Source organism: Sminthopsis crassicaudata, chromosome 3 (genome assembly GCF_048593235.1).
Source record: "Sminthopsis crassicaudata isolate SCR6 chromosome 3, ASM4859323v1, whole genome shotgun sequence".
NCBI lineage: Eukaryota > Metazoa > Chordata > Mammalia > Dasyuromorphia > Dasyuridae > Sminthopsis > Sminthopsis crassicaudata.
Genome location: NC_133619.1, coordinates 4,831,413 through 4,856,399, shown reverse-complemented (window position 1 = coordinate 4,856,399; position 24,987 = coordinate 4,831,413). Strand labels below are relative to the sequence as shown.

The 24,987-nt window shown below is 36.0% G+C and overlaps 1 protein-coding gene across 2 annotated transcripts in view; it reads left to right on the top strand.

The window, feature by feature from the left end:
- The first annotated feature begins 519 nt into the window (after positions 1 to 519).
- The window catches only part of OSTN (osteocrin), an 82,268-nt gene continuing 57,800 nt past the window's right edge, over positions 520 to 24,987 (top strand). Inside the window, exon 1 of one of the 2 annotated variants that reach the window (XM_074307663.1) lies at positions 520 to 609. In XM_074307663.1, the coding sequence (XP_074163764.1) occupies positions 532 to 609 (78 nt within the window). In that variant the 5' untranslated portion in view covers positions 520 to 531. The remainder of the gene's footprint in view (positions 610 to 24,987) is intronic. The other variant, XM_074307662.1, reaches the window with a different exon arrangement.

Genomic DNA, 24,987 nt, shown 5'->3' with positions numbered 1-24,987 from the left:
CCAGTTCATTTTACAGATGAAGAAACTATGGCAAATACGTTTTAATGACTTGTCTAACATCACAAAACTAGCATATGTTTGAGTCCAGATTTGAACTGAGGAAGAGAGTCTTACTAATACATCTGGCACACCATCCACTGTACTATGGAGGGGTCCAATTGTTTTAATTAACAACTTAAAATGTGGTTATCAATTAAGAGTTTATTTCTGTTTTCTAAAAAGTATAGTATAGTGTTGTGATATGGGAGCTACCTGTCAGTGGCTGCTGGAGGTCTAACTCAGACCTGTAGAATGGATCTCTTCATGTGAGATGATACAAGTAGACTGAGAGGCAGTTGCTGTTCTCTGACCTCTCCACTGAGAGGCAGCTGCATTGTCTGACTTCTCTCCTCTTCCCTCGTGCCTTCAATTTATTTCATTCCCAATCCACGAGGAACAGCTGTCAGTAAAGACTGCTTTGCAACTCCTTCAAGTGTTATGATTTGCAGCTGTGGAGGCTCTAGAAGAATTGACCTGCCCCTTCACTTAGGCATGGTCCTTAGCAGTATAGTGTTCATATTTTTTTTTATCATTGGAGAACATACTTCAGAGACTTCTGAAATCAAAAGTGTAAGTACTTCCTTCACTGAAAATGCCTTAGAAGGTAATATCATCAGTTCCTAAAACTAAAACATTGTATCCCAATAGATATTCTGAGCTATGTTGATAATTTGAAAGTAGTCCATCTTGGGGATCGTTTTTAAAGCCCTTCCACAATGGTAGGACTTTCTAGGGATTGAAAACTATTGATGTAGTCTTTGAGAACCAAGATAAGCCCATGGAGCAGTGTGACAATTTGAGTGAAGGAACCTAAATAAGGCCATTCATTGGTTATGAATAAGAGAAGAAGGATCCCTGAAGAGAAACCTGGTAAAGATGGTCAACATTATTCCTAAAAACATGAATAAAGTGTTCAGAACTATTTTCCAGAGCACCAGATATAGGAATTGTGATCAGGATTGGGAATTTTTCAATAACTACAGGACTTGGAAGCTAAAAGTGAATAATCATGACTATAAATAGAAAGTCACTGAACGATAAGCTGGGAAGGCATCTTCTCGGATCTCTTTTTTTAGTTATTATCTGAATTGCTCAGTTTATATGATTCCCAAGATTTGTTCTACTGTAGTTTTTGGGTATTAGTCAATAATTAAGGTGCCATTATTCAATCATTATCCTTCTTGATCTCTGTGTGGCATTTTATATATTCTTCTTCTTCTTAGATTTTGTTCTTTCTGTTTTTTTTGTTTGTTTGTTTGTTTTCCTCCTGCCTTTCTGAATGTTCTTAATTTTCTACTGCTGTCTCATCAACCATATGATGTCATCTTTCTAACTATGTATACATTAATAACTCTTTTGTGGGGTCTTCCCTCTTCTTCTCTTATACTCTCTTGCTTGGTGACGTCTACAGCTCCCATAAGTTCAATTACTATCTCTACAAAGATTATACTGAGTTCTATGTATCTAGCCTTTGTTTTTCTCCTAGTTTCCAATCTATCACCAATTGACTATTGGAATTTTGAAATGGATATTCTTTAAGAATCTCAAACTCAATATCTCTAAACAGAACTAATTATCTTTCCCCAAAAAATCCATCTCCTGAATTACATTATTTCTGTGAAGGGAACCATCATGTTTCCATCATCCATGTTCACAACCTTTGATCACCATGAACATCTCACTCTCTCTCTCGTTTCATATATCCAGGTTCCCGATCTTGTTCTTACAACTACAAGATCTCTTATCATGTTCTTTCCATTCATAAAGTCATCATTCTTGTCTGGTCCAGCATCTCTAGTCTAGGTTATTGCAAAAAACTTTTCTCTCCCTGACTCTTACATCCTCCATGTTGTTGCCAAAGTAATTTTCCTTACAAGCAGGTCTAACCATGAACTCTCTTCAGAAATGTCCATTCATTCCTTATTGTTTCCAAGATCAAATATGAGTTCATCTATTTGGGTTTTGAAGCCATTCGCAAATTGTCCCCTCCACTTCAATATTATAAATCATTTCATCTTCTGTACTCTGCAATTCAAACAAACTATTTTTGTGGTTTCTCATACAACACCATCTCTGTAACTTTGACCTGGTTTATCCCCATGTCAAGAATATATTTATATTTAACTTTTGTCTTTTAAAATGCTTTTGTTTCCTTCAGAACTCTGTTCAGAAAATATTTTCTAAATGAAAGTTTTTTTTTTTTTTTATTCCTCTAGCCTACAGCATACTTCCCGGCAAAAATACCCCACAAAAATATTTTCTTTGTTATTACTCTCTATATTTTTCCATACATAATCATCTATCTCCTACCCCCCCCCCAAAAAAAAAGTAAGTTTGAAGGCAAAGTCTGTTTTTTTTTAAACTATATATATGGCAGAGTGTTTGCCACATAGAGTGATTAATAATAATTCCACATTGCTATCCAAGTCAATGCATTCCTGACCCTCACTTTAATAGTCACTCCAAAACTAACTTTTCCCATGTTTTCACATTGACAGATGTCTAGTTTCTAGATAGAAAATGGCATCAGTTAGTTTTTTTTTGTTTTTTTTTTTATTTAAATTTCTGTTCTTGCTCATGTTTGGTTAAATCTTTATAGTATTATTAAGTTTTCAACTCTTAAGAACTGTTTGTTCATGTCCATTGGGGGATAGTTTTTGACTTTTTATATGTTTTATTTCTCTAAATATCTTGGTTATCATGTTTTTAAAGTTGAAATTTTTTCTCACTTTTGTATCCTAGTTTTTGGAAATTGTTTCAACAGCACTTGAAATTCACATAATCAACATTTCCTATTTGATTTTTTATGATTACCTCTATTTATTTGTTTCATTAAAAGCATTCTCCTTAACTTTAGTTATGAAAGGAATCAAATATACTTTTCTTTTTGTATAGGCACTTTTAATGTTCCTGTAATATTATTTTGAACTTCTTATATTATGTGATATTTTGTGTTAAACATAATTTCTACCAAAGTACACTCCAGTTTTCTGAATTCTTGTCAAATAAAAACTCATTTTTTCACAAGGACATTACCTCAAATTTGCTAAGAGTTATAGTTATAGTTATAACTATTTAGTTATAGACTAAAATATGTCTTTTTAACTATCTACTATCTCATTTTTACTTTGATATGTCTTTAATTCTAAATATTACTTTCAGCAATATCATCATTTGTTATTATTTGGTGCAGCTCAGCCATGAAAACTATTCCAAAAGTTACATTTGCTAAAGGCCTTTCATAGTTGTATATATAGGACTTGGTGAGGGTAAGGAAGATTCATGTCCTTTAGTCCATGCCTTCAGGCACTTACTACTTGTGTAATTGTGGGGAAGTCACTTAGCCTGTTAGTTTCAGTTTGCTTCATCTATAAAATGAGCTAGAGGAGAAAGTGACAAACTACTCCAACATCTTCACCAAGTAAACTCCAAGTCGGACCATAGTCAGACACAATTAAAAAAAAATGATGACTAAGAATCAACAAGTTTCAAGTATGCATTAATAAACTAATTTGTAGATACTTTAGGTTTTATGTAATTTATAATAGGGGATTTCCCATTCTCTTCTTTCATTCTGGGATGATTTGTAAATAGAAATGCTGCTGATTTTTTCGGAGGTTTATTTTGTATGTCAATTTCACTGAAGAAATTAATTGAATCAATTAGCTTGGTGATCCTTTATGATTTTCTCCATAAACCATCAAGAATAGTTTTGTTGATGCTGTGTATCATGTGTCTATATTGTCTATGTTTCCCTATGTGTATATATGTATACACAAAGAAAACTTTATATATATTGTTTTTGTAGATGTATACTTGCAAGCTTTTATCATATTTTTTAAAAATATTATTCTACTTCTGTATTTGTAGAATTTTCTGCATAAATGGTTAGGATTTTTATATCTCTGGTCCACGCTACCAAGGTCCTACGTGGAAGATAACTAATAAATACTTATCAACTGATTTGCATCAAGTGCTTTTCCTGCATCCATTTCTGTAATGATGCGATTCAGGCTGTTTTTGCTGTTCCTTATGATCTTTATGTTGAGCAATCATTAAATCCTTGGGCTAGATCCAATTTGATAATACCTGAATTCTTGGATATTAGGCCAGAATGCTATTGTGAAGTCACTAGGAGGCTTATTCCAGTCATCTTGGCCTAGTATTATTTTTGTGTGTTTGTGTAACGCTAAGACAAGTATATGTATGTGATTTTTTGGGATTTGCTAGCGATTATCATCGCTGCTGGGAAAGCTTGGGACTGCTGGGCCGGGCTTCTAGCGGCCTGTGGTGCCACCTGCTGGCCGCTCGCCTCACTACCACAGGGCCTTGGCCAGCTGGTGGCGGGCCGCTGAGCACAGCCCGGAGGAGGGTCGGGCCCCACTTGGGAGGCATCTGCTCGGGGCTCAGGCGCTCCTTCCCGGGTCTCTGCCAGTCTCGAGTCAGTCGGGGCAGTTCTTGGTTGCCCCCAGCTGGGAGGTTCGCCCACCGCATGTGGGCCGCAGGTGCGGCAGCGGCCTACCGCGGGCCGGTGCTGGGGGAGTGTCTCCTCAGGAACAGCAGTGCTGGGAATCATTCCCAGCTTATTCCCATCCCCACAGGAGAGTGGGGCTCTCCTATGGACAGCCAGCTGTGGTGACATCTGCCTCCCTCTGAACCTGGCACTGCCCTGACATCATCACCCACGCCGCCGAGCGGCGCAGCCTGATGCTATCACAAGCCAGGCTGGGCTGGCGCAGGCCGGATGTTATCACAAGCCAGGCTGAGCTTGTGATGTCAGGAGCGTGAGCAGCGCGCCCCCTCATGTCATCACGCCCAAGCACGCTCCCAGCCTGCACCAACCAGGGGCCTTTCCGGACCACCGGACCCTGCTGGACTGCTCTGAGCAGAATGACCCACCTAGGCCGGTTTTGCCCCAGCTTCTGCCCAAGAAAGCTATTCCCGCCCCGGTTCCCCAGGTGGGCAAGGCCTCTGCTCTCCCGATCTCTGTGATACTGAACACTGTGTTGAGCGGCCCGGGCAAACCGCGGGCACCACTCCCTCCCAGCCTGCCTCCGCGAGGTTGTGGATGCTGCTGGTCCTTCTCACAAGGGACCACGACATCCGGGTGCTCATGCCATGACATGCAAGTGAATTGGATTTAACTAAAGAAGCGCTGTGCAAGGCCACCTGCCTCGCTTTCCCCTCCAGAGCCACCTGGGTCCAGCGGCAAGAATTCAAGGGTTCTCAAACTACGGCCGCGGGCCAGATGCGGCCGCTGAGGGCGTTTACGCGGTCCGCCCGGGTTATGGCAAATGGGCTGAGGGGCAGAGACAGAGGGTGACCTTTTGTTTTTACTATAGTCCGGCCCTCCCACAGTCTGAGGGACAGGGAACTGGCCCCTATTTTAAAAGTTTGAGGACCCCTAGATCAAGAAGACTGGAGCTGGCCCCGCCTGCATTGGAGATCTTGGCCTTTTTAAGCTAAGCAGTCTCAGTTTGACTGATACCACGCCCATCCAATGATTAAGGCTGGGGAGCAATCAGAAAGGAAGCCTTTTGCCCAATCCAAAAAGAGCTAAATAAATAAGAGCCTCAGGGTTTCTGCCCAAAGCGGAAATGAGGGCTATTTACATTCCAGCTGACTCAATCAGGACCCAAACAAAGACCAAATGGGGCTTGGCCCGGGACCTCTCAGGGGCCAATGAGAATCAGATTGGGTTTGGTTTAAGGCGTGGTCCTTAAGAAAGAAATCTAGCCTGTAAACCCCAAGGTGTCTAGGGAGGGTTCAGAGATGCAAAAGAGAAAGGAAATGCTGTTAAAAGCAGCTGTAGGTAAAGGTATGATACTCTATGTCCACAGAAGGGAACTAGGGGAGGCAAAGAAAGAGGGAGGAAGAGAAGGAGAAAGGGAAGAAAAGAAAGAGGGAGGAAGGAAGGAAGGGAGAGAGGCTCCATTCTAAACCTTGCCATCCCCTTCTTAAGCTTTTCCCATCTCTGCTCTCACTCCCCATCCCGCTCTTCCTCACCCCGGGCATCAGGGTGTACCTGGTGCAGACAATTCTCCCTGCCCCTTCTGTCCTAGCACACCTAGATCCAGTCCTCCTGATTGGCCCCATTCTCACTGCTTTAGTCTCGGATCTCCCTATGCTATCCCATGGTGCCTCTGTCCCTATCTGCCTGCTTTTGCATCCTAGGATGCTCCTATCCTAAACTGCCTGTAGGGAGAGCCTCCCTATTGCAGCCCCCTGCGACCTTCATTTAGTCCTTAGGTGCCCCCACTCTGATTCTTATGATCCTCTCTAGCCCCGATTATGCAGATCATCCAACTCTAGCCCTTTGGGTAGAATTGTTCTTTTCTTGCATCTTCTCTACTCCTGGATCTCTTTTCCAGCCTGATTGCCTCCTCTCTATGGAGGCTTTTCAGGTGACATATATTGAGCAGCAGCAACAAGCAGAATCAGGTCCCCCAGAGCCCGCATCTAGTAGCAAACTCTGCTTTGAGTTCAGGAGATCCAAATACTCTAGCTTAGAGGTCCTTAACTGCTCACCTCCTGAACATTTCCCCTCTTTTCTGAATGAGTTCAGTCAGGCTCAGGATTCTCTTTTTTCCTCCACCTCTTCTGTTCTTGGGGGACTTCATATTAATGTTCCCTCTACTTTCCCAAACTTAACTCCCACAACTTACTCCTTTATGCTTCCAAAGTCAAACTAGTTCTAAACTTCTGCTAACAAGGCTTCTGAAAGCCAAGACTTCCTTTGAAACCATGTCATTTCATGGAAATTATAACCTTGTGAGTGGTTTAGAATTTTTTTTAAAGTTTCAAACTTTTTAAATAGGGGCCAGTTCACTGTCCCTCAGACTGTTGGGGGCCGGACTATAGTAAAAACAAAGGCTCACACTCTGTCTCCCCCCTTCAGCCCATTTGTCATAACCCAGCGGGCCGCATAAATATCTTCAGTGGGCCTCATCTGGCCTGCGGGCCGTAGTTTGAGAACCCCTGGTCTACATCATAGAGAGAAATTGGTCAGGGATCCAAATTTCAAAAACATATTCTAGTCTTGATTATCAAATCATATCCAATTAGAAGGACATCAGCCTAACTTCCATGCAGGGAGATCATTAGTGATTTCTACTTATAGGAATTATCTTCTCAGCTCACGTCTTGAATGTATATAAATGCTTCCCAGACATGCATATGTATTCGTACATAACGATACACATGTGTATCTATCTATCTATTCTTTCTAAAACCATACCCTTAAAGCCATTCCTATGGTATATGTACATGGATGATATGTGACACAAATAAATGCAATACACATATAGTATAGGCATACGTGTATATATACACACATGTTTATATCTATAGATTCTTGTTAACCTTTATCCTTCCTATAATGTGGACACCCAACTTAAAATAATATTATAGATATGAACTGATTAATACAACAGACAGCGAGACTGCTCCCCAGCTTGTCATCTATACTACATATTTTTTAAAAATTCACATTGATTGCATTTTGATCCTACTTTAAATAAGCTTTGTCTATAATGGGAGAGAGAAAGAAATATATACAGATGTATGACAAAAATACAAATTGATACAGATAAATACAAAGTAGTTAAACGCAACATAATTTTTTAGGGGAGACACCATCAGGTTTATGTGATTTGACAGGGCCACACAGATAGTAATTGTCTGAGGCTGTATTTGAACTTAGATTCTTTCCTCTTTGATGGGCTTTCTTCTCTCTTCTATACCACCTAGCTGCCCTGTCCCTAGAAAGAGGATCCTAACAATGTTCAGGGGTTTTCAAATTACAGCCCATGGGCCAGATGCGGCCCACTGAGGACGTTTATGCGGTCTGCCGGTTCATGGCAAATGGGCTGAGGGATGGAGACAGAGTGTGAGTTGTTTTTACCATTGTCCAGCCCTCCAACAGTCTGAGGGACAGTGAATTGGCCTCCTATTTAAACAATTTGAGGACCACTGAGTAGGTGTTGGTCACAAGAGGCTTCATGCAGAAAGCTTAAGCTATGTTTTAAAGGAAAAACAGAATTCTGTATGGTAAAGAAAAGGATAGAGTTCATTCCAGTCATATGCAGTAACTAGGAGAGGTGCACAGAGTAAATATGTGGAGTGTTATGTGTGAGAAATAGAGAAGGGCATTTTGTCAAGATTGCATAGTGAGGAGGAGGCCAAGTATTGTCAGGTGAAACTAGAAAGATGATTAACCACCAGGTTGTGACAGACATTAAAAGCTCAAACAGAAATATAGATTCTATGCTAGAGAGTTAAGGAAGGGAAATCACAGCATCAAATTCATGCTTAAGGAAAATTAATTTTCCATGGAGGATAGACTAAAGTAGTAAGAGAAAAGAGGCAGGCAAACCAGTTAGGCTTTTGAATAAATCATTATCAGTAATTATTATTTTAGCCAAAGGTAATGAGATTATGAACCAAGATGCTAGCTATATACAAGAGAGATGTGATTCATTGTAGTAGTGATTGAAATGGTATTGCTTGGAAACTGGATAACGTGGTGATTAGGATGTGAGTAGAACAGCAGAATAATGAATCTGGAATGGCAGTGAATTCTACAATAATTGCAAAAGCTGCAAGATCAAAGCCTTTGTGGGGAAGAAATTAGGTGCAGTTTGGGGTATGTTGAGTTAGAGATACCTGTTTCATTGTCAAATAGGCAAATTACTGGTTCAGGATGGAAGAGCAAAGGAGAGAGATGGATTGAATATAAAAATCATTAAGAATGTACATAGAGATGATATTATGGGGGACCATTAGAGGTATGGAGAGATCATGTCGAGAAATAGAAACAAAAGGAAATTCAGGATAGAAACTTATGATAAGTATGGGTATATAAGGTATACATGGGATATAAAGAAAGAGCAGTTAGACAGATAGGAGAAGAACCAAGAGAAAGAGAAGTCAAGAGACAGTAGTCAATAGTATCAAATTCAATATACAACTAAAGAAGAAGTCTCAGAAGAGACCATCAGATTTGCCAATTGAAAAGTTATTTTCATTTGAGATAGGAAATCAAAAGGTATAATGTGGAAAGGTTTGAGGAGGGATAAGACAAATGGACAATAAGTATTGACAGATTTTTTGAGCAATTCAAATTTGACTCTGGTAAAAGACCCATTGGATCTGGTAGTGTTTAATATCTTTTTGTCTTGCAGCCTGCCCTGGACAGGATATCCAAATATCTCCCCAAAACTGATCTATATTTGCCATCAAACTGTTCTCTCCAACTAATAATGGCATCCTTCATTTGGGAGTTCTGTCTGGTACTTGGGATATGACCACTTAGTAACTCGGTAAATTCTCATGGGTGGAGTATTGCCACTAATAATTATGGGACAAGAAATCAGCCAGCTCTTAAGTTTTGCCAAAAAAAAAAAAGCCACAACTTTTTTTCTGGCAACCAAAACCAGTCAGCCTAGGACAGAGAAGTGTGTTCCAATGTCCACCTCAGCCACTCTCATTCTTCCTGGAATGTATTCAGCAGAGACAGGAGATTGGCAGCTGTTAATATCAAAATTCTGGATTTCTTTGTATCACTTTCTCAGAGAATGAACTATTTTCATGCACATGGACCTGTCCTTCACTAGGGATAGCCACCAATGGGAGAGACATAACATAAAGATTGGATAAGCCTGGCTTGGTTGGAAATAGGCTGATTACTATGGGAAGAGTCAGAACAAATCAAGATTTTTCAAAATAGAGTACTTATCTGTAAGAGAAATGGGAAGAAGGAAGGTTACCAGGATAGGGCAGAACCAAGGATTCATAAAAGTAGGAATCAAGAACTAATATTAAAGAGTTATGAATATAGCTAGATCATGGAGTAGGTAGTTTCCTTGGGATGCATATATCATGCCTAGAGAGGTTGATAAATGAGGATTTGATGAACAGGATGCTGAAATGTCAAACATGGAGGAATAACTTCTCAGGATTCAAAAAGGGGGGTGTGATATAGTAGAAAATGGCCAGTTTGTCTACCCAATACTTTAATTATTGATTTATGTATTTATACATCACATAATTTATATATATTTGCTATCTCCTCCACTAATATGTATCTTTTTAATAGTAAAGGATATTTAATCCTTAGCCTCAGATTCAGTGTCTGGAATATACTAAGTGATGGATAATGCTTGTTGATCATTGGATGTTCAGGAACTCAAGCATGGTCCTAGGCTGCCAGTTCTTTTCCTCCCATCTGTTCTACCTGTTAGGACTGAAATTTCTCCTAAATTCTTGACATATTCAATTATTACTCTATCCAAAATGCTCCTAGTCTGAAAATGTCAAGCTTGTGGTGAAAGTTTATTGTTATTTTCCATTTACACAAAGTTGAGATTAAAAGTTTTATTCATTAGCATTCATTAAAATGGATTAGTTTATGACACTAGGCCCAAAGGAAAACCTGTTACTGTCACACTCTCAGAATGGGAAGAAACTTTAAAGGTCTTGTGATGCAATTGCATAGAACATCCCACTCCAGCAACCTAAGAAAGTCATCCTTCAGTCCTCAGACTGAAGAGGTCTATCTTACTTTGAAATAGAAAATTATAGAGGTTTTCCATATATCAAATAACATCCATTCCTCTGCCATTTCAAATCAACAAAATTTAATTAAGCATCTGCTGTGTTCAATTAGCTAGGCTTGATGCTAGGAACATCCCTACCTGCCAGAAGATCTATGGTGCCATTAAATATTGCCTTCCATGAGGTGTCACATGGCCCATCCCTACCAGGTGTTCTGTCTCTCTGTCTCTCTCTCTCTAAATATCAGTCCCCTTCCACACACACACACACACACACACACACACACACACACACATACACACAAGTCGTGTGTGTTTGTGTGTATATATTTAGATAGTTATCATAGATATAGATATATATTCCTTAATCCATTAATTATCTAGAACTTCATTGTTAAGTATCCATTGGGTCTATATCTTTTGTTTGTATTCCTTGAATTTATGGCCATTTTATGGCATTATGGTTTATAAAGGATTACTTCTTCCTTTTTACATTAATTTGTAGGATCTTTATGCTTTAATACATCATTGAATTTTTAATAGTCCTAAATTGTGTGTGTGTAGTCCCTCTCTGTGTGTATACATATAGTTAGTAGTCCAAGTGAGAAGATACCATAATTCTCTCAGGTATAGTTTCTCCAGCAATTTATGCATTTTTAAATTTCCTTTTTCTTTATTTTTTTATTAGTTTTGTCAAGAACAGAATACGGTAAAAACTCCTACTATTACTGTATTCTGTCTATGTCTGTAATTCATTTTTATTTATGAATTTATATGATAAGCCATTTGGAACATATGGAGGTTGTATATTTTATGTATTTAATTTAATATGAATATGATTGTTGATTTCTTATCTATGCTTACTTTCAGCATAATGCAGTTTTCTTGTTTATATCTACGTTGTAATTTTTCTCTTTGTTTTGTCTGATAGGATTGTTGAGGTACAAAGGATACCCCCAAAGCTTGGGGTTTCAGACCAGTATTGTGAGTTGTCTCAAAAGAATTTGCAGGCTTGAACCCATCTCCAAGTCAAGGGGCAAAGTTTATTATAATTGTAGCATCATTGGAAATAGGCTAATTTCCAAAAGAACTTTGCAAAGCAACTGGAGCAAGAAGATGAATTTATAGGAACAAGTTAGAGAAACCAGAAGCTTCATCTTACTTATTTGCTAGTTCTATGGCTTGCAGGTAGGTTTGAGGAATGATCTATTCACTACTGTCTCAATAACTTTCTTATCACTGATCAACAGATTATTTATCTAACAGTCAGCAGTGTCTGTAGGACTATGTTATAATTTTTCTAAGGTCACAAGACTTCAAGATTACTGACAAACATCATTAGAACAATAGCATTCCAAAGATCAGGGGACCTCAGGATTATTGCTATATCTTCCCTAAAAGCTAAGGGAAGAAATATTACTATTGTATTCTTAAAGCTAGAGGATCCCAGAAGCTACATCTCATTAGGATGCCTGGAACTTTTATCTTTTTCAGCATCACCTGATACATGGTAAATTTTGTTCCAGTCAATTTTTCTCTCATGTGTGATTTTGTGTTACAGTTACTTTTTGTTTAAAAAATGATTGTGGCATTTTAATTTTTGTAATCAGGCAATATAATCAATGCCCAGATCATCTGATAGAAAGGAACACATATGAGAGATACCAGGGACCTGCTTCTGATAGAAAATAGCATGACATCATGTGGAGAGAATAGCTTTTGTCTATAGCATCTACCTCGGAGAGGATTCTGCATCTTAAAAACATAGCAAAACTAATCAACCATAAAAACACTAACAGACTTGCATAGTCTCACTTGTTCTATTTCTACTGATATTCAGAGGTAATCTAACTGACCAAAAGCATAAGCACCATTCACTATGTTAGGGAAGAAGCATTTTACTCCTCTCCTTAGACCTTGTGCTCTAAAAACAAACAAACAAAAACTGGACTTGGGCTTTGGTGCATTTTGCTTATCCTTTTCAGTTTTAGGTATAGTGAGATAATTATTAGATGTAGGACATTAGGTAGGACCTTCGATTATGGACAACTTGGAAACTAAATTTTAGGATAAATATTGCAGCTAGTTCAGAAGGGAAGGTCTGAAAAACCAGGATTCAATGCAGCATGCCCAAGGGGATTTTGGATTTAGAATTTGGTAGGACTAATGCTATTTAGAAAATGAAATGAACTGAACCAAATCCCCCACACCTCATTGGAGATAGATTGAAGGATTTTAGGGACATTCATGTGTAAATATGATGGAAATATTTCTGTATTTTTCTTGTTTTAACTTAGAAATTATAGAAGTTTTCTTTGAAAAGTTAATCTGGCTATTAAGTGATTAAATGGAATTAGAGTATTGGGAACTCTAAAGTGAACTAAAATAATCCTAAAATTAGGGTAACTCTATTTTTTATTAGAATCAACATTCCCCAAGTCTCCTAAAAGTTTGACAGAATTTAGTAGGAAAGCTGAGATGTGACAAAGCTGGCTTTAGGCTACAGAAGTCCATTCTATTTTCTTATCCAATCTTTCACTCTCTTTTATAGAATAGTTTAATTCATTCAAATTTAAAGTGATGCGAGGTAGAATTATGTTTTCATCTATTTTCTCTCCTATCTCCTTTTTTCTGAATTTGTATCTTTTGTTATTATTCTCTTTTAGCAGAATTTTTGGGGTTTTCTAAATATACCATCATATCATCTACAAAGAGTGATAGTTTGGTTTCCTCATTACCTACTCTAATTCCTTTAATCTCTTTCTTGGCTCTTATTGCTGAGGCTAGCGTTTCTAGTACAATATTGAATAGTAATGGTGATAGTGGGCAACCTTTTTCACTCCTGATCTTATTGGGAAAGGTTCCAGTTTATCTCCATTACATATGATGTTTACTGACGGTTTTAAATATATGCTCCTGATTATTTTAAGGAATAGTCCATTTATTCCTATACTCCCAAGCGTTTTTAGTAGGAATGGATGTTGGATTTTATCAAATGCTTTTTCTGCATCTATTGAGATAATCATATGTTTTTTGTTTATTTGGTTATTAATATAGTCCCTCTTTTATTGAGCATCCATTTTATTTCATTGAAAATTGATAGTCATTGAAAAAAAAGAAAATTAGGCTTAAGTTTCAGACATATTGAAATAATTTACTTTATAGACATTATTTTCTCTTTTTCTTTTTTGTAATACCTGGTGAATGCACATCAGTCTTGTCTTATACAAATGTCTTTTCTACATGTGAAAGTTTTTCTCTCTCTGTCATTTGAAGAATTTATTTTTTGTCACTGAAATTTTTTAAAATTATGAATATTTTTCTAGGAATTTTCAGTTTAGGATCTCCCATTGAAAGTCATCTGTGGATTCATTTAACTATCATTTTTATGCTTTTTTTTTTAATTAAAGCTTTTTTACTTTCAAAATATATGTATAGATAATTATCAACATTCACCCTTGCAAAACCTTATATTCCAAATTTTTTTCCCTCCCATCCCTTCTCCTATATGGCAAGTAATCCAATATATGTTAAACAGCACATTTTCTATCTTCACAAGTTCTGGACTGTTAAATTATTTCTTGAACTACAGTGTTAAAAGCTTTTGAACTTGTTGGGTTCTTCTGGGAGACATAACCCTGAAACTGTCTTTCCACACCCTGTCTTTGAGATCAGTATGTTTTTTTTGTGTGTTTAGATCATGCTTTCTTTCACATTATTATTTCCCCCCTTTTCACCTAGATTTTTTTTGTGTGTGTATTTTTAAGTTCAATATGTTTTTACTGCTATTTCTTCTTTGGTGATACTTGCATTTTTTTTTTAATTTTTTGCCATTATGGATTCAAGTTTTTTTTTTTTTATTCTGCCAATTATTTCTACTGTTCAGGCCATAAATTCTGCTTTTATGACTCCTATTTCTCTTTTTATCATGTGGGAACATCCTGCTATGGTCTCATGTTCTCTTGGAAATCCATAGGGTCTTTTGCTATGCCAGATGTTAAGCTTTTTTAGAAGTTCTGAAAGTCACATTTCCCTCTGTTTTTAACATTTCAGTGCATTAATATGTTTGTGCTAAAATGTTGTAATTGAGTTTGTTCTTGCTAAGACCATTAATAATTTTGGTACTTTTTCCTTATAATTCCTCTTGCTCAGGCATGAACTCCTTATTCTTTGACTTTAGATCTCTTAAAGGCTGAAACTGAAAATTATCTTAACCTCCTCCAATGCCAGGGAATTCACTTTTCCCCAATATTCAACCACAAGTGATTGCTGAAGTTGAGGGAACAGGATTCAGATGGATGTCAACCTCCTTTCCTTCAGGCCGATAGAACACTCCCCCAAACACAGATATACACACATGCACACACACACACATGATATCCTGCATGAATTTCCTCTGTTCCTTATTTCTCTGACTGAGCACTAATTCACTATAGCATGTTACCTCTGAAGGGAGAGAAAGCTTCCATTTTTATATACTTCCACTGCCTTCATATAGAGTAAGAGGAACAAGTTATCTTACTTGTTGCCACAGAATTGTTGGATAAGGGTAGGGATCAAATCTGGAGGATTATAGTAGAATAAGGTAATTGATGAGTGAATATGAAAACAAAAGCCTGTGGTTCTATTTTTACAACTTGCCAGAACAAGAAATCTAGTTGGTGGAGGATATTGAGTGAGTACCTTCAGAATAAGGTATTAATCAGTACATTCATAGTTAATTCACCAAGTTTTTACTCCATTGAGATTTTTGAGATTAGCCTGTGGTGACAATTGCAATTAATTTATAATTCTTTTGCATAATTATTATTTTGGAGATATGTGAAAAGTAATGGGGATTACAGAAAACATCTAGTCTTTCATCTTCTTGGTCATATGGTCATAAATCTTGGTCTTTCAATGAAAAGAATCTTGTGTTGTTGATTAGATGTCTGAAATCCTTAACTAGATATTATTACAGTGAACCAAATGTAAATAAATCAAAATTTTACATGTTACATTTAATACATGTATAGAGTAAATTTGCTAATATATAGGGACATTTATTGAAATCAGAGCATTCAAAATATTTATGGGAGCATATATTTTGTGCTACAGTGAAATTTAGGTTATCATCTAGAGAAACCCATCTTTTTTTTTTTTTTCATATAAAGCTGTTCAGACCAAAAAAGAGTAGATGGGATTTATCCAAGATCACACAGAAAGTAAATGGAAGAACTATAGCTTAACCCCAGGTCCTCACTGCATTTCACCATGTTAGTTCTTGTATAGCATCCACCAAGGAATGAATTAGCTAAACGTACCATTTTCCATTAAAAAAAAACATCATGTCTTACTGATGCTGAGTGAAATGAGCAGGACCAGGAGATCATTATATACTTCAACAACAATACTATATGATGGTCAATTCTGATGGATGTGGCCATCTTCAACAATGAAATGAACTAAATCACTTGCAATAGAACAGTAATGAACTGAACCAGTTATGCCCAGCAAAAGAACTCTGGGAGATGACTATGAACCACTACATAGAATTCCCAATACCCCTATTTTTGTCTGCCTGCATTTTTGATTTCCTTCACAGGCTAATTGTACACTATTTCAAAATCTGATTCTCTTTGTACAGCAAAATAACTGTTTGGACATATATACATATATTGTATTTAATTTATACTTTAACATATGTAACATGTATTGGTCAATTTGCCATCTGGGGGAGGGGGATGGGAGGAAGGAGGGGAAAATTGGAACAAAAGTCTTGGCAATTGTCAGTGTTATAAAATTACTCATGCATATATCTTGTAAATAAAAAGCTATAAAAATAAAAAATAAAAAAATTTAATTTTTTAAAAAAACCATCATGTCTTCAGCACACATTATTCCTTTGTTCTTGCATTCTCAATTTCCAGATTTTACAAAGTTTCCTAGATCTACTTTATAACCACCAAAAAGAGTTTGAACTAACTATTCACCCAGGAAAAAAACAAAGTAGTCTGGCATGTTCATTATCTTCCAGAAAAATGAGAATTTAAAAGAAATGAAGAAATATCTACAAACATGAATAAAAGAATAGAATTTGGACAGAAATCTTAAGTAGAAGTGAAATGAGCAGAACCAAGAGATCATTGTACAAAGTAACAACAATATCATGTGATGATCCATTCTGATGAACATAACTCTTTCCAACAATGAGATGACTGATGCTAGTTCTAATTATCTTGTCATGAAGAGAGCCATCTACACCCAGAGAGAGGACTGTAGGAACTGAATGCAAATCACAACATAACATTCTCACTCTTTTTGTTGTTGTTCACTTGCATTTTGTTTTCTTACTCATTTACTTTCTTTTGATCTGATTTTTCTTGTGCAGGAAGAGAATTGTAGAAATATATTTATAAACATTGGATTTAACATATATTTTAACATGTTTAACATATATTGGATTGTTTGCCATCTAGGGGAGGAGGTGAGGGGAAAATCTGAAACACAAGGCTATGCAAGGGTCAATGTTGTCAAATTGTCTGTGCATATGTCTTAAAAATAAAAAGCTTAAAAAATGAAGTAAAAACAGCAACAATAACAACAAAGAAATCTTAAGCAAAGTGGATATCTTCAACATAGAGAAGAGCTAATCCAATTCCAATTGATTAATGATGGACAGAATCAGCTACATCCAGAAAAGGAACACTGGGAAATGAGTGTAAACTGTTATTTTTACCTTCTGAATCCAATTCTTCCTGTGCAACAAAAAATTCGGTTCTACACACATATATTGTATCTAGAATATACTGTAATATATTTAACATATATAAGACTGCTTGCCATCTGGGGGAGGGGGTTGGGGGAGGAAGGGAAAAAATCTGAATAGAAGTAAGTGCAAGGGATAATCATGTAAAAAATTACCCATGCATATGTACTGTCAAAAAAAAAGTTATAATTATAAAATAAAATAAAAATTAAATTATAAAAAAAAAGAAATCTTAAGCAGTCTAAATTCAGGTGATGAGCATAAAGAAAATATACTTTCTTTATGGAGAAGTAGAGATGGATAAATTATGGTTTGAAGTTGACCCTAAAAAAGATAACCTTATTTATTTTAAAAAGATAATGCCTAAAGGAATGTGAAACTGATTAAATGACCATTAATTGGGGAATGGCTAAATAAGTTAGGGTATATGAATGTAGCAGAATAGTTTTGTTTTATAAAAAATGATGAATGGGTTGATTTAAGAAAACTCTGGAAAGACTCACATGAACTGAGTGAAGTAAACAGAACAAAGAGAAAATTGTAGACAGTAATAGCAAGATTGTGTGATGATAAATTATAATAGCCTTAGTTCTTCTTAGCAATGTGGTGATTCACAGCAATACAAATAGACTTGGGATAGAAAATTCCATCCACTTTCAGAGAGAAGTCTATAGAGAATAAATGTAGATTGAAGCATAGTATTTTCACCTTTTTCTTTGTTGGCTTTTTTCTTCCTCATGTTTTTTTTTTCATTTTTGTACTGATTTTTCTTATTCAACATGACATATATGGAAATATAAGATATGAAACTCTTTTAATAGCCCCATCCTTCTCTCTGAAAAAAAAGACAATTTCTTTATTTTGAAAATTTTACTTTTGACATCAAAATAAAAGCATTTTGTATCACTCAAGGATCAATGAAAAGGTCTACATTGGAGATAAGCAAACCTAAGTAAACACACATGCATGTGTGCAGATGCACATGAATTGGGGGAATAAAAATTGGTGTAGGGTTATCATTAGAGAAATTCCTGGTTGAAAACTATGGGTTAATTTATGGTAAGAATAAGGTGTCAGGATCCAAAATGCAATGGCCCTTCCTCACATTCCCTTAACATGATGATGATACCAATGGAGGACATTAGTAGTCCATTAATTTTCTTTTCTCTCAACATGTGACCAACTCAATTGTGTTTTCAAACATACTTTATATTTATACCTCATTTGTATGACTTTTCCTGTGTAACCTTTGTATGTAATGTTACAACTTGTTCATATGAACCATATACTTCTCATTAATACTAATAATCTTAGAAAAGTGATTCAGTGACATAAAGATCAAGATATATCTAACTTGTTACACACAAATACCAATATAGATATAGATATGTAAATCAAATATGGCTAATCCAGACATGACATATTTATGTCAATAACTCTTTATAAAGTGTTCAACAAAATGCAAAACTGGTTTATGCTAAGAACTTTGTAAAGCATGGGTATGGAAGGATCCTTTTTTATTATAATTTAAAAGTCTAATATAAAAAAGAACGGGGGGCAGAAGGTAGATAGCCCACATTCTCACTGTTATTGTAGTGCCAACATTAAGAAGTGTGGACTCCAGAACATTAGATGGAACCATGGGAGAGAGCTTAAAAGAAGAGATCCCTGGAAGTGATAGACTAGGAAAAAGCAGTATGTCATGGGTTCCTCAGATAACTATACCACAAAGACCTAAATAATGTACCAAATTGAATTCTGATTTTAAAATAAAGAAAACAAAATAAAAACAAAAACAGCAACATTTTGTTTTATTTTGGTTTTTCCCAACACAGGTTGGCATAGTCAACAAAAGGCATTAAGGCACTACATGGAGCCTTACACTGGGATTGAACTGTGATTGAGAGTTTTGTATAAGGAAAGAAGTCCAGGATTCAAGGTACAAGGGCTTAACACTCTGTAGCAAGCAGAAATAGAAGACAAAGTGCAGTTCTATTACTGGATCTGAGTATCTGAGTATAGAATGTTTCCTAAGGACCAAAGGAAAGCACTTGCATGTTACGATTCTTACAAGGTACTAAGACGGTGGAATTGATAGAGACAATAATTAACTAATTTAGCATGGTTCAGTATGATTGATCTGATCCTCCAAGGAGATGTTATGGGCCAGAACTTGAAACATCGTACTAAGTGGAATTGAGGAGACACTGCTTAAATCTAATTTAGCATTGATTTAATCCTACAACAAATAATGGTTTCCTAGTGATGTAATGATTGGAGTATACTCGGTGTACAGCATATAAGCAAAAAGCTCTGAGGGCCAGACCCACAAGCCCACTCTTGGAGGCGGAGACAGATTCGTTCCATTTTCTACCTTTGTGCTGGCTGGAGGCTTTGGATTCAGATGAAACTAGAGGCAGAAGCTGGAAGAGACAAAGGCCTAGTGGCAATAGCTCTCAGAACCAAGGAGAGAGATAAGTTTCTAAGAAAGCTAACTGGGCTATTTTTGAAGGAGACAATAAAGGATCTGGACTTTAACTCCTGGCTGCATTTGAAGCGATTATTGAACTGAACTGAAAGGAAGGCTGCCTCCAGAAGCCCCCCCAAGAAACCTGCTCCCAAAAGAACATTATATTTTAGAAAAGAATATTACACTTTCATTCTATCCCTAGTTTAGGGATAGCTCTCAGATATCATGTGGTTTCAGAATACCTATGCCTAGAGAAGTGTCCAAAGTAGAAAGCAATCAGTGGCCTGATGTTGTGTACTGACAGAATTAGGAAGTAGCCATATGTTTTTGGTATCTGGAGTGGATCAAGGACTCGTATCTAGCCCCTAGCCCAGTCTATAGTAGAATAACAACAACAACAAAGTTCAGACCACAGAGAAACCCAGAGTTCTATTGCTATGAAGTACATAAACTTTCAGGTCAACTGTGATCTACTGGTACTCTAACAAGAAACATAGATAATATAGGATTTCACAGATCCAAATGCTGTTCAAGATATAACAAATTTCAGACTATGAGTGTAGTAATCAGTCTACGTTCTGCCACTGGTAGATTTAAGAACATCGAAATCTTGCAAGTCCATAGCATGAAGTTCCTCAGGAAGACATTGACTCCAACAATGTCCAGAATCCAAAGTCTAAAGTAAGAGATTAAGTTGGAAAGAATGAGTAAAGGACAAATAAAAAATCTTACTATCATAAGGAGTTCTTGCAGTGACACTATCCATTTTTCCAATGGTATCCAAAAATCCAAATTCTTAAAATAAAATGTAATATATGAAAGGAGAAAGGAAAATGTAAAACTATACAAGTAGGATAATCTTACTTTTCCTCTCTTAAATTGAGCAAAAATTAACCATGGCATAATATTTTTTTTTAAATTAAGATGAATAAGCTCTTTAAAAAAATGAGATATAATGGATCTGTGAGGAAAGTTGAATGGGAATAGAAAGAAACATACCTTTTTCTGGAAGCTCTATGTGTCTCCTTCAAAAAAAAACAAAAACAAAAAAAGGACTATTATTTGAGCAAGGTATAAAAAGCTCACAAACAACTGCAGAAATAGAGAAATATTATGTACCCTTTTGAGACCATAATAAAATAAAAATTCCATATAATAAAGAGCTATGAAAGCAGAGGTTAAAAATTAATTTGAAACTAAATAATCTAATCTTAATGAATATTTGAAGTAATAAATCATACAATGAATACATAATTTCTTTAAAGAAAATAACAACAGTGAAACAGCATACCAAAATTAGGAGAATGCAGCCAAAGCAATATGTAGAGGAAAAAAGTATTTTTAAAAAACTTCCCTCAATAAAATAAAGGAAGAGTCAATGAGTTGAATATGAAACTTGAGAAAGAAGACTTAAAAGGTAACAAATTAAAACTCCTCAATTAAACACCAAAATGGATTGCCTGAAAAACAAAGATGATATTTCCAGAACCCCAAATCAAGGAGAAAATATTGTAAATAGCCAGAAAGAAGCAATTCAAGTATGGTGATACTACAGTATGGATAATACACTATCTAGCAGCTTCTTCACTACAAGATAAGAAGGTTTAGAATGTGATATTCCAGAGGGCAAAGGAACTAGATTACAACCAAGCGTCACCTCCCCAACAAAACTGAGTATAATCTTTGAGAGAGAAAATTAGATATTCAGTGAATTAGAGAACTTTTAAGCATTCTTGATGGGGGAAAAAATCCAGCTGATCGAAAATCTGACTTTCAAATACAAGCTTCAAGTGAAACCTAAAAAATAAACAGAAAAAAATAAATCATAAAGGTCTTAATAAGACTAAATTCTTTACATTACTACATGGAAAAATCTTACTTATTACTCATAAGAATTTTCTTATTATTAGTGCAGATAGAAAGTGTATATAATAAAGGAGAGAGATATTGTAATAAATGGGGGGTATAGTCTGTAAGAAAATATGGTTAGTGATAGTAAATATGAAAAAAAATGAAGTAAAGTTATCTAACAAATGCTTCATTTTTCAAACAGAGAAATAAGTCAAATTTATAAAAACAAAACATTTCAAAATTGATAAATGATCCCATTTGGATTTTTCTTTGCAAAGCTATTATTTTACCATTTCCTTTTCCAGTTTATTTTACAGATGAGGAAACCTCAGTTTCCAAAACTACCTCAGTTTCAGATACTAGTATCTGAATTCAGATTTGAATTAAAAAAAAAAATGAGTCTTCCTAACTTTGGGCCCAACACTCTATCAACTATACTAGCTAGCTGTCCTATGTCATAAAATACTATTTTGCTTTAAGAAATGATGAGGAGGAGGATTTCAGAAAAACCTGTGAAGACATGAACTCATGCAAAGTGAAGTAAACAAAATCAGCAGATCAAGACATGAACTCATGCAAAGTGAAGTAAACAAAATCAGCAGATCATTGGACATAGTAACATCAATGTTGTAAGTATGATCAACCATGAAAGACTTGACTACTCTGACTAAGACAATTATCCATAACATTTCCAAAGGATCCTTGGTGAAAAGTGCTATCCATCTCCAGAGAGAAAACTGATGATCTCTGAATGTAGATTGAAGCATATTTTTTAAAGTATGGGGAAGAAGGGAAAGAGATACAAAGATGGAAAGAATTTGGAACTCAAAAATTAATGGTAAAAAGAATTTTCCATGTAGTTGGGAAATATCAAAATATATAAAAATACATTGGACAAAAGAAAAATAATAGAGGGCAAAGAAAAATGCAGATACGTTGATATATAGAGGGGTTGAAAAATCATTGTTTGAAGGAAAATCCATGTTAGTGAGAGAATTCATCCAATGGAGATTCCAAAATGAAACTGAATTTTTTAATAATCTGGTAAATTCTTGGCTTCTTCTAAGTTGGGTTTCTTTTTCCCATTACCTTTGTACTTAAGATAGTTTCAAAGCCTGAAACACTCTAAGAGGGCTAGAGTTGTGATATTAATATATACAACTCTACCAATATGATCAATCACTCAATCAATATATATTAAATGCTCATTCTATGTTAGGAATACAAAGTAGGCTACAATAACTTCTGCCTTCAAGAAATGACATGTTAGATATACTTCAACAACAATATTATATGATGATCAATTCTGATGTATGTGGCCCTCTTCAACAATGAGATGAACCAAATCAGTTCCAATAGAGCAGTAATGAACTGAACCAACTACACCCAGCAAAAGAACTCTGGGAGATGACTATGAACCACTATATAGAATTCCCAATCCCTCTATTTTTGTCCACCTGTATTTCTGATTTCCTCCACAGGCTAATTGTACACTGTTTCAAAGTCCGATTCTTTTTGTACAGCAGAATAACTGTTTGGACATGTACACATATATTGTATTTAATTTATAATTTAACATATTTAACATGTATTGGTCAACCTGACCCTGGAGGAGGGGGGGAAGGAGGGGAAAAATTGGAACAAAAGGTTTGCCAATTGTCAATGCAGTAAAATTACCCATCTGGTAAATAAAAAAAAAAACTATAATAATAATTAAAAAAGAAATGACATGTTACTGTTGGAACTTACATGTATACTGATGGGGATGTTCCAAGATGCATACAGAAAAAAAAATGTAACTTTCAAGGGGAAATTTCTAGCAACCAAAGAGATTACAGGGAAAAACCTCTAACAGAAGATGGGGGTGAAACTGATTCTTAAAGGAAATCAAACTACAATGTGTAAGAAGAAGCCTTCCAGACATGAAGAAAGGCCACGAAAATATCTAAAGTCTACAGATGGAGTGCTGTATGAGAGGTACATTAAGAGACCAGCAAAGCTTGACTAGACAGGATATCAAGAGAAGTGTAAGAAGACTGGAAAATTCTTCATAAGGCCATAAATGACTTTACATAACAAAGAAAGGACTTACTATTTGATGCTTGAGGCAACAGAACATCCTGGTGCTCATTGAGTTGTGAGGGGACATAAGAAAATCTATGCTTTAGTGCAATCAAATTGGCAGGTATGTGGATGATGAACTGGAATGAGAAGAGCCTGGAGTCAGTGAGTTAGCAAGAAGCCTTGTGCAAAGGTGAAAGGTGATAGAACTGAATTAGAGTGAAAACTGTGTGAGTGAAAAAGAAGGGGTCATATACAGGAGTCAAAATAAGATGGTGTTATAATATGGGAGCCACTTGTCAATGGCTGCTGGAGGTCAAATTCAAACCTGTAGAATGGATCGCTTCATGTGAGAGGATGATGACGATTCAAGGAGACTGGAAGACAGTTACATCCTCTTCCCTCTTGCCTCCAATTTATTTCATTCCCAATCCACAAGGAACATATGTATTAGTAAAAGCTGCTTTGTAACTCCTTCAAGTGTTATGATTCACAGATATGGAGGCTCTCAGAGAATTGACCTGCCCCTTCACCTAGGTATGGTCCTTAACAAGACTGGACAATCGATTCATTATAGGGACTGAGACTGAGGAGTAAAGGGTCACACTTTAATCAGGAAAATTGATCAGATCACTATGGAAGATAGTACAGAGACTAATAAGACAAGGGGAGATTGCTCATTCATCTGTTACTTAGTCTTAGTACTTTGTTTGCAACTAACTTACAGTGGTTAAAGGCTTTCTCCATTGTTGCCCAGGTATTGTATAACCACACAAGGACTTGAATCCAGAACTTCCTGGCTCAGTGAGCTTTCTGTTCACTAGACCATGCTACCTTTCTCAGAATATTCTACTTCAAATAGTAGACACAAAATATATTTTGTTGGATTAGAATAGCTTCAATTGGATAAGATTCTGGGAATTGAATTACTTTCTTGTTTCTTTCTAAGTGTATAGCCTCTAACTAGGCACAAAATGATTTGGTTTCAAGGAGATGATAGTTTTTTAATGCTGGTTGGAGGGGTTTGGATGAAACAGTAAAATACTCTGGGTCAAAATGGGAAGAGAATAGGTTTTTATGAACACGTCAACAACACTCGTTATTCTCTAGCTTTGCTAGGTTATACATATCTTATACATATGTAATATATATAATGTATATATAGATAGATAGATAGATAGATAGATAGATAGATAGATAGATATAGATATATACATGATGCAAAGTATCCAAACTTGTGTAATGTGTCTCTATTTATCATTGGT